Source organism: Rhinopithecus bieti, unplaced genomic scaffold (assembly GCF_001698545.2).
Source record: "Rhinopithecus bieti isolate Rb0 unplaced genomic scaffold, ASM169854v2 scaffold_68554, whole genome shotgun sequence".
NCBI classification, from domain to species: domain Eukaryota; kingdom Metazoa; phylum Chordata; class Mammalia; order Primates; family Cercopithecidae; genus Rhinopithecus; species Rhinopithecus bieti.
Window position 1 is genome coordinate 292,574 of NW_016825696.1, and position 10,137 is coordinate 302,710.

Consider the following 10,137-nt stretch of genomic DNA (forward strand, 5'->3'; position numbering starts at 1 on the left):
TTGCTCTGCCGCCCAGGCTGGAGTGCAGTGGCCGGATCTCAGCTCACTGCAAGCTCCGCCTCCCGGGTTTATGCCATTCTCCTGCCTCAGCCTCCGGAATAGCTGGGACTACAGGTGCCCGCCACCTCGCCCTGCTAGTTTTTTTTTTTTTTTGTATTTTTAGTAGAGACGGGGTTTCACCGTGTTAGCCAAGATGGTCTCGATCTCCTGACCTCGTGATCCGCCCGTCTTGGCCTCCCAAAGTGTTGAGATTACAGGCTTGAGCCACCGCGCCCGGCCAACATTAGTAATTTTTAAGATAGACAGGGAGAAGGCAGTTTGTTGCGAGCCATTAGATGTTTACTCATTTGAAAGTCATCTATTGATCACTTATGCTCAGCCTGGCAGTATCCTGGACATCCTAAGTACAAGGTTGAAGAATGTAACGTAGTCATATAAGCATAGGAATCTTACCACCACATGGACGTGCCATCAAAGAGGCCCAAAGCTCCTTGGAAGCACAGGAGAAGGAAGAATAAATTCATTCTGAAGAGGTCTGGAACTGAACTGTTTCATAGAGAAAATTACATTTGGTCTGGGTATTAAGGATTGAGTAGGAGTTCACTAGATAGAAAAGAAAGCAGAAACAATAGAAAAGGATATTCCAGAGAGAGGGACTGCATATCCAGGAGCAAAGAGATGTGAAAGAACATAAAGTGGTTTGGGAATGGTGAGAAGTTCAGTCTGAATGAAGTGTAACATACACCATGAGTTTGGAAAGAAGGACTGGTAGGAAGAAACACACCAACATGAGGCTAGAAAAGTAGTTGGGCCAGAAAATGAAAGCCCTTAAATGTGCCAAACCAAGTAGTATGCATTTTATCCTGGAAGAAACAAGAAACCAATAAAGGTATGAAATCAGAAGATAACATAACTGGGTTTGTTGTTAGTAAAATAACTCTGGTGGCAATGTAGAGATAAGGATGGAGTCAGGAGGTAGAAAAACCAGTTAGGAGGCCACTGATGTATGAAGTTTGAAGCCAACAGCATATGAATGAAATGCCAGATTCTATAGATTTTTGGTAAAATTATCAAAACTTGGTGAGAATTTTGGAAATAATGAGAGCTGATGGCTGATTCTGTAGTTTCTTGCTGAAACTTGGTGGATGGTGATGACATTTAACAAAAATAAAAAAGATCACAACTGGCTGGAGTGTCATGGGAAGGAGAAGAAAACAATTTCACCTTTAAATATACTGTATTTGGGGCAATAAAAATAATAATAGCTGGCTCTGGTTAAGTGCCTATATTAAACTCCAGGCACCGTTTTAAGTGTTTTGTATATATCAACTCATTGAGAGACAGGTATGAGGGCTTAGTAGGCAATTGGAAATATAGATTTAGAGCTCAAAAGAGATGTCTTGGCTGGGGATATAAATTTGATAATCATCACTGTATAGGAGGCATAGTTAAAACCATTGAGGCAAGAAAACAGTAAAGAATTAAGTTTTGGAAAAATCCCATCATTTTAGGACAAGAGAGTGATAAAGATTGTAAATTCCATAACAGCAAAGTTCATGGCTAACTTATTCACCACTGTGTCACTAGGGCCTGGCATACCATCTGGAATATAGTTGTTGCTCAATAAATATTTGTTGAATGAATAGGGTAAATAAAAAGATCAGAGAAGTATAAGGAGAACTAGTGAGGCAAGTTTGTCATAATCCCAAAAGACACAATCGTGAATGCCATAATCCCAAATGTTGAAATCCCAAAGATCAAAATCCCTAAAGTCTAAATCCCTAGAGTCTAAAATCTTTGACATTTAAAATCCTGAAAATCACAATACTGAAAGATTACAATCCCGAATGTTGAAATCCTGAAAACTGATTTCTGGGGAAGCATGTTTTTGGTTGCAGGTGGGATAGTTGTGCCATGTTAGTTGCATCATGTGAGATGGAACTATTTCCTTGTCAATGTCTTTATTCAAAAATTAAGTATGGTTTAAGGAGATGCATAATGGGTGCCAAGTTGACAAGGGGTGGACTTGCAGACTTAATTTTAGGTGTCAATTTGACTGGATTAAGGAATACCTGGAAACCTGGTAACGTATTATTTTGGGTGTGTCTGTGAGGGTGTTTCCAAAGGAGATTCATGTATGAGTCCCAGTGGACAAGCTAGGGAAGATCTGCCCTCATTGTGGGTGGGCACCATCCAATAGGCTAGGGGCTGGGAGAGAACAAATAGAGAAGGCAAATTGGTCTCTCTCTGAGAGCTGGGGCAGGCTTTTCTTCTGTTGCCTTGGACATCAGAAATTTGACTCCATGAAAGTGTATTATCACAATGTTGACTTTGTGTGTAAGAATTGTGTGTGTATGTAAAAATGTGAAAACTTCCTCAGTGAATGAAGAGATGTCTTTTTGTACACCCACATTTGTGAAAGATAAAATTTCTCAAGATCTTGGCTCTTTGGATGATTGCATATATGGTGATCACCTATGGTGTTTTTTTATCTATCTTGTCAAAAGATTTTGGTTGTTCATCAAGGTATTTCAGATGACTACAGTTACAAAGCTGGATGCACACAATTACCAACCATAGTGATATGTCTTTATACATTTTCCTTTTGACCTATTTCTTTGTGAATACAGTTCAACTACTTATAACTGTCATACACGTGTGACTATCACTAGTATATACTGTTTATCTGTACAAAACTATGTATGTTATTGTTGTCCATTTTATTATGTAAAGTGACATTTGGAGTGTTCTGTTGTGTTTTATGTTTCTCAAACAACTATCCTTTTAATAATGTAAGTAAATAGCTTTTAAATAATTTTTAAAATTACTTTTNTAAGTAAATATCTTTTAAATAATTTTTAAAATTACTTTTTCCAGAATTTTTTGGGATTTTGGTCTTTCAGGATTTTGACATTTAGAATTATGGGATTCGAGATTATTTATTTCAGGATTATTACCAGCTCCCTAGTGAGGTATAATGTCTTAAAAAACAAGAGGAGGTCAGGTGTGGTGGCTCATGCCTGTAATCCCAGCACTTTGGGAGGCTGAGGCAGGTAGATCACCTGAGGTCAGGAATTCAAGACCAGCCTGGCTAACACAGAGAAACCCCATCTCTACTCAAAATACAAAAATTAGGTGGGTGAATGGTGGGCACCTGTAGTCCCAGCTACTCAAGAGGCTGAGGCAGGAGAATCACTTGAACCTGGGAGGTGGAGGTGGCAGTGAGCCAAGATCGTGCCACTGCACTCCAGCCTGGGTGACAGAGTGAGACTCCGTCTCAAACAAAAAAACAAAAAACAAAACAAAACAAAACAAAAAACAAGGGGAAAAAGAAGTATCTGAGTGACTGGGAAATGTCAGATAACACAGTGAAGTCAGATAGAACGGGGACTGCAAATAAGCCATTGGGTTTGGTAATTAGGCAGCCATTAGAAGCTTGAAAGAGGGCTGTTTTCCTGGAGTAGACTCAGTTGAGACTGTAATAGGTTGAAGGGTAAGTGGTTGGTGACGAAGACTAGACAATACCCAGAAACTTAGGGGTAATGCAGTTGAAGAGGTTAGAGTTATTAAAGAAAATGAAGTGATTATTTTTTAATTCACTGTTATAATGGATAATTCAATATTGTTTATAGAAGAAAAATTGAAACCCTAGGAAAGGGATAGATTAAAGAAAGTAAGAGAGTTGATAATTGCTCTTAGCTAATTTTCCCATTACCATTTTCCCTTGAGCATTTAATTAGACTTTAAAACAAGTAAAAGCCCTATGATCTGCCTCACTGGGACATTCAGGCAGATATAAAGGACTTAATAGTTTAATACAACCTGATGTTATCCCACGATGTTCTTTTTATGTGTGTATGTCTTGTCACCTATACAGCATAAGACAAGTCTATACTCCAAGTATATTACTGTATACTGCTTTTTTTCTTTTTCTTTTGCTTTTTTTTTTGAGACAAGGTCTAGCTCTATTGCTCAGGCTGTAGTGTAGCGTCATGATCTCAGCTCACCTACAACCTCTAACTCCTGGGCTCAAGCCATCCTCCCACCTCAGCCTCCCAGTAGACAGGACTATAGGCGTGCACCACCATGCCCAGCTAATTTTTGTCTTTTTTGTAGAGATGGGGTTTCACTATGTTGCCTAGGCTGGTCTCAAACTCATGAGCTCAAGCACTCCACCTACCTTGGCCTCCCAAACTGCTGGGATTACAGGCATGAGCCACTGCACCCAGCCATACTTTTAAGATTATTCTAACAGGGAGCTATGGTGTGTGCCTATAGTCCCAGCTACTCAGGAGGCTGAGACAGGTGGATTGCTTGAGGCTGTGGTGTGCCACAATCGCACCTGTGCTAAAATTATGAAATAATCCATATAATTCAGGCAAATAAAAACCAATATTAATAACTGAGGTCAATCAGTTTTATTCTATTAATGAGATAATAAGGGAAACAGTATACTTTACTCCAGTCATATGACTTGATTATGAGCTTACAGAATATATGAGCATGTTTACTGAAGACTCCAAACTATGCTTAAAAATTAAAAGATTCTTGGCACTTAGAGTCAACACAATTCCCCCCATGCCTGAACAAACATTAGAAAGTGATTTTGTAAAAACAATTTTCTTGAACTAGAGGTACTTTTTTAATGCCATACTTTGGCAGTCTAGTGAAACCTACGCACTCCTTTTAGAATACTATTTTTTTTTTCTTTTGAGACAGGGTTTCACTCTGCTGCCCAGGGCGGAGTACAGTGGCTATTCACAGGCACGATGATGGCGTGTCACACCCTCAAACTTCTGGTCTCAAGCAATCCTCCTGCCTCAGCCTCCTCCTAAGTAGCTGGGACTACAGGCACACACCACTGCACCCTGCTAGTTTTAGAATTATACAATGAAATACATGGGATTACAATGGAAACTGATTACATTGAAATATAATCATTAAAATATGTAATAAAACAATTTTTGATATGGTTATATATTTCCTTCCTTAGTAACACTTTAGATAATAATATCTATTATCCCCTCCTCTTTTATCTTAAAATATATTTGAATTTGACCTGTAAATAATGTAAATGTATTATCATCTATGGATTAGCCATTTACAGTCACTTGATGATTTACTTGATAATGTCCTCATACATTTCTATCAGTATCCTTAGTCATCCCAAGATATATATACATATTATATATTTATATATACACACATACACACATGTATATTATATGTTGTGATTTTTCATAGCTAGCTGATATAGGATATTTGCTAGCAGGTAAAGTAGAAGAGTACTCTAAGGATTTATAGAGACACAGCCCCAGATAATGCAAATATTCCTCTTGATCTTTAGAACAGGAAGAGATTGTCTCCATCTCTGAACTCCCTTTACATAATATTCATATTTTGATGACTGCTATAAGACTGAAAATCACAACAGCAAGGACCTACCTGGGCATGTTACAACTTTAAAGAAAGAAGTTGATATTTCTATTAGACCTTGATTTGAGTGCAGCTAAAGGCATTTTACCCATGCTCTTTGAAGAAGGGACAATAGAAATGTTTTCTCTCCTTACCCTCCTCCCAACCCAAATAAGTATCCCCCTAGGCTTTTGACTTTAAGTATGCTTGATTGTATTAGACCTTTTCCTGACAGCTCATTTGGAGGGGCAAAGTGTGAAGAAAACATAAGGATCTGACTACTTCGGGATATATATTTTTTCCTAGATATGTTGACTGATGGTGAGATTTGTATCTTTCTAGACTTTTCTCTAACACGATGCAAGTACATGTTGATAATAACTTATCATTAAGCATTCTATCTTCTAAGGAACACAATGACCACCATTGTCTGAGAAAGCAAATTCCTAGAGAGTTAGGAACTATGTTTAAATAAATCTTTGCATGCTGTGCTCAGTCTAGCACAGCCCCTTAGGTAGTTAGGAGCTTAATAGCCAAAGACAATTATGGATGTTCTGAGATCCTAGACTCTATTTTATGCAGATAAATTGTGCAAATATTTCACCTGAATGAAGATCATTACTCCTTTAAAATAAATTTAATGGAAGCTCATTCTTTAACATGGATTTTAACATTTAGTTTTCCTTTACTTTATACAGACGTGCTTTGTAAACTCGGGAAAAGGAAGAACCCAAAAGCCCCTAAATGACCCAATCTTTAAATGCTTGCCAATATTATTGACAACTTAATTATCACAGTAAAGAGACTTTGTCGTAGCAAAACGCAACATAGTTCTTGACAAACTATTTTTAATAACTATTTTCATTAATATTAGTCAAACATGGCACAGAGAATTTGAATGTTTAAAACAATCCAAAGGGTGAAAAACACAACAAACTCACGAGGGTAAACTGGAATTGAGTGTAGAAGATGAGAACCAGCTCGTACAGATGAGAATCCAGTGCAAAGTGTGTAAAAGACAAAACAAAACATCCCTTCAGAAAAATCATCTTCTGATAACTTATTCTGTGACTCTCTTTGTATTTGTCATTTTCTCCAAAACTGAAAAAAATAGCTTTACAATGTCAAAGATATTGTGCATAAGTAAACAACAAGTGAAGGAAGTGGCTCTGTAGTTAAATAAGCCAAAAAATAAAGTATTCTCTGCGGAGCTCAAGGTCTATTTTAGACTTACCATGGTCAATCACACTGACACAGCAGGTGACATCATAAAACAATGAGACAGAGTCTAAAACTCATAAACCAAAGCAGTGCTTAATTTTGGAGACTCATTTCAATACTTGAAAGAATTGCAAGCATTAAAGTGGTTTTTAAAGGTATTAAGTGACAGGATGCAGTGCTTGTGAAGTCTTCAGCTATCTGGAATGATCTGTAGTGTTTTTCTCAAAAGTACACTGAATAAAATCAGCCAGAGTCTAAAAATAAAAGTTTCGCTTGAGGGTATTCTGCCCAAGCATGACACTTACAAGTGGCAAGATTCCTGGATGAATTGTTAACTAATCAAGTCCTGGCATTTTCAATTAATGTAGTATTGAGCCTGAAGGTAATACATAACTAAACTTGTATATTGAAGGAATAAGATGGAGAAGTACACAGAGTTTTAGATCAATATCTTTGCTTATGAAGTCAAGAATTTACTTACATAGGAACTGATGTTGAGTTAAGGGGTCACAAGATGTTGGTATTCAAGTTTTCTGGCATCATCCTCTCTTTATAAGAGAAATCACTTCACTCTGGTATTTTCTTAAAGACATCATATGCCAAGATAAAATAATCCATTTTTTCATAAACGCATTGGGTGATTTATTAGGTTGAATTAAGTATGGCTCTATAATAGTATTTAAAAATATTTAAAATATTAAAAAGTAGAGCCAATCAGTTAAAACGATCAAAACCCTCAAGATAAATATTTGGAATATATATTCATCAGTCATCTATATAGTGAATGGCTTTGGGTATCATTAAAATTTTTTTAAAAAATACTGCAGTGAAACAGTATTCAACAACTGAACAACTTCATATTCAAACTCAACAGTTTGTATTTCTGTCAGTGTAAGTAGCTAGTGAAACTGGAAAACTGCAGCATGTTTGATTATTTGGGTCACTCCATCTTTGTGAAATTATCCTAGTAATTCCACTGGAGATTTCTCTACTTTCTGGGACCCATTAAACTTTTCTTGACCAAATGTCTTCAGAAATTTCTTTATCTGCAGTCCCTAGTTGATTTGATAGATGACATCTAAACAGCCTATCAAATGTTAACTTAGAATTTTTTTTTTCTGTTATAACAGCTTTAACTTTTAACTTTCTGGTGATGCAGAAAACGAGTAAGAGGACACATCAGACAGAAATTGAACATCACCTAGTGGTATCAGTTCAATTCAGGTAGTTAAAGAATCCAGATGTCACCTGGTACTGTCAAAGGACTCTAAGCATGTACTGAAGGTTCATTTCCATAGTATCTGGGGCACTTTCAAGTTCCACTCCTTGTGCTCTCCTCCCACTCTCAAACTAGTGTGCCAACTCAAGTTCCTGAAGACCAGGGAAAATTATGTTTCTTCTGCTGCGGAGATTGATGCAGAGGAAGGCATCAGATGCTAGTCATCTTAAGTCGTCTGGGGAAGAGGCTCAGAAATGCTTGCATCTTGTGTCTTCCACTTTTGTTTTCCCTACCCTTTACGAAGTTTTGGAAGATACCTTGGTCCCGAAAACACTGACTTGACACCGTGCTATTCCTCTTCAAGAATCTCATTAAGTCCCACTAGAAAGGGGAGTGGTGAGGACTCTGTCTCGCGGTGAAACTCTCTGCAACCCCCTAACATAAATACTAGAGATGGGCATGGTGAGAGGGTCAAAGGAGGGGGAGGGAAAAGGGTCGTGAGAAGAGACTCACCGCTCCTGCCAGTTCCTCGGTCAGGCACAACGTAACCAGGAGCAGCCACAACCTGAAACGGGAGGGACGGTGAGTGCTATGGGCTCTGTAGGCTTCGAGTTTGTGCGTCTGCCTGTAGCCCTCCGTACCCTTTTGGATGCCTGCTCCCACTTTCTCTGCAGTGACAGAAGTACAAGTACAGTCCCGGCCTGGCAAAGTAACCCGAAGTAAGAAAGAGGAGGGGAGCTTGGGGCAGCAACAGCTCACCCAGGGTGCATGCTTGCGGCTCCTCCGGAGCTGGGTCCCGGGAGACTGCTAAGCGGCTCCGCGGCCCGGGCTCATCGGGGCTCTGCTGATGCTTAGAGGCTGTTTCCTTAGTCAGAACAGAGTAGGTGGACGAAGTAGCTCAGTTTGGAAGAAATTAAACACAGCTTCCAGAAAAGAAGTGCCCCAAAGGGAAACAGGCTCAGCGGTGCCCGTTACAACTTGCAGCACTCAGGAGACAGTTCCATGCAGCAGGAGAGGAAGGAATGGAGGGGAAAGGGGCGGGGCTGTCTGCTGTCAATCATCCCCCCTACCTTGGGCAGCCGGTAGTCTTTCTCACTTTCAGGCACCTTTCCACACAACAGCCCTAAGTATCTCCACAGCTTCACACACAACCCCTTAGAGACCGGTACACTAAGACCTAAACAACTGTGCATCATATACTTTCAACTTTGCTGTTAAGTTACACATAAAGAGACATAAGCATACTATTCCCACATAGACAGATGGGCCCGAAAGTGCCCTTGCACACATGCCCAAATGCATACAACACTGATTCAAATTGACTGTACACTAGGCTCTTGGGAAGGGGAGACAGTTTCTGGAGTTGTAAATCAACTCTGAGCTAAGCAGAACCTAAGGATGAGTGGGCCCTCGTGAAGTAGACCCAAAACCTTGAAATACTCTAAAGTGGTTAATTCTAGGGAGATAGAAATGTTGTGAAGAATTCTCCATCAAATTCTTGAAGATTCTCCAAGGAGTTCGCAGAAAGTATTTTCTGATCCTTCTGTCACTCAAAAAAATCTATATATCAGAATTATCAAAGGACCATTCAAGTCTACTTTATTTGGGAGATATCGATTCAGCTGCCATCAACTCTATTTAAATATTTCCAATTAAGTGTTTGTATTAATTCTAAGAAACACTGCACTAAAGTTATTTAATTCCCTGCCCTAAATATTTCTGCAACACAACTACAATGAGAATCAATACCTTTTACATTAGCTTAATATAAGAGGCATTAATTATGGCATTCAATGCAGCTAAACAAAGAGATATAGCTGTATTAGAATAACATTATACCATAGGGTCATTACCAATACCTGCTGAATGCTCCCAAATCTTATATGTATATAACACACATAAAGTATTCACGCACATATACTTATTTTCTTACTTGTTTATAAGCATATACTTTATTTATTCCCAATATTTTCACATCTTCTGCTTGTATATAGAAACTCTCTGTTCTGTGAGCCGCTGGAAAGTAAAGAAGACCAGCAGCTCAGGGAGCAGCGACCAAAATTTGTTTCTAATGATTAACAATAAAAAGCACGGCCCCTCTGAGATCCATCCGCTAAAAAAATAGTCCCAGTTTAGGTCTCTTTGTAATTGGCTTTGGTGCTCACACCAATGAGAGTGGAACTGAGCCTAGAAAAGTAGTATCAAAGGAAGGTGCAAATGAACGAATAGAAAAGCTTCCCGGTTGGACTCATGGTGCTCAGTCAACTAGTCTGGAAGTTTCC

The 10,137-nt window shown here is 38.7% G+C and overlaps 1 protein-coding gene across 1 annotated transcript in view; it reads right to left on the minus strand.

Annotated features, from left to right (window-relative positions):
• The window catches only part of COL4A6 (collagen type IV alpha 6 chain), a gene marked incomplete at its 3' end in the record, with an annotated part of 301,135 nt that extends 292,275 nt beyond the window's left edge, over window positions 1-8,860 (minus strand). Inside the window, exons 1-2 of the mRNA XM_017863099.1 lie at window positions 8,615-8,860; window positions 8,369-8,420 (exon numbers count right to left, since the gene is read on the minus strand). Coding sequence (XP_017718588.1) covers window positions 8,369-8,420; window positions 8,615-8,625 — 63 coding nt within the window. The remainder of the gene's footprint in view (window positions 1-8,368; window positions 8,421-8,614) is intronic.
• Window positions 8,861-10,137: the final 1,277 nt, after the last annotated feature.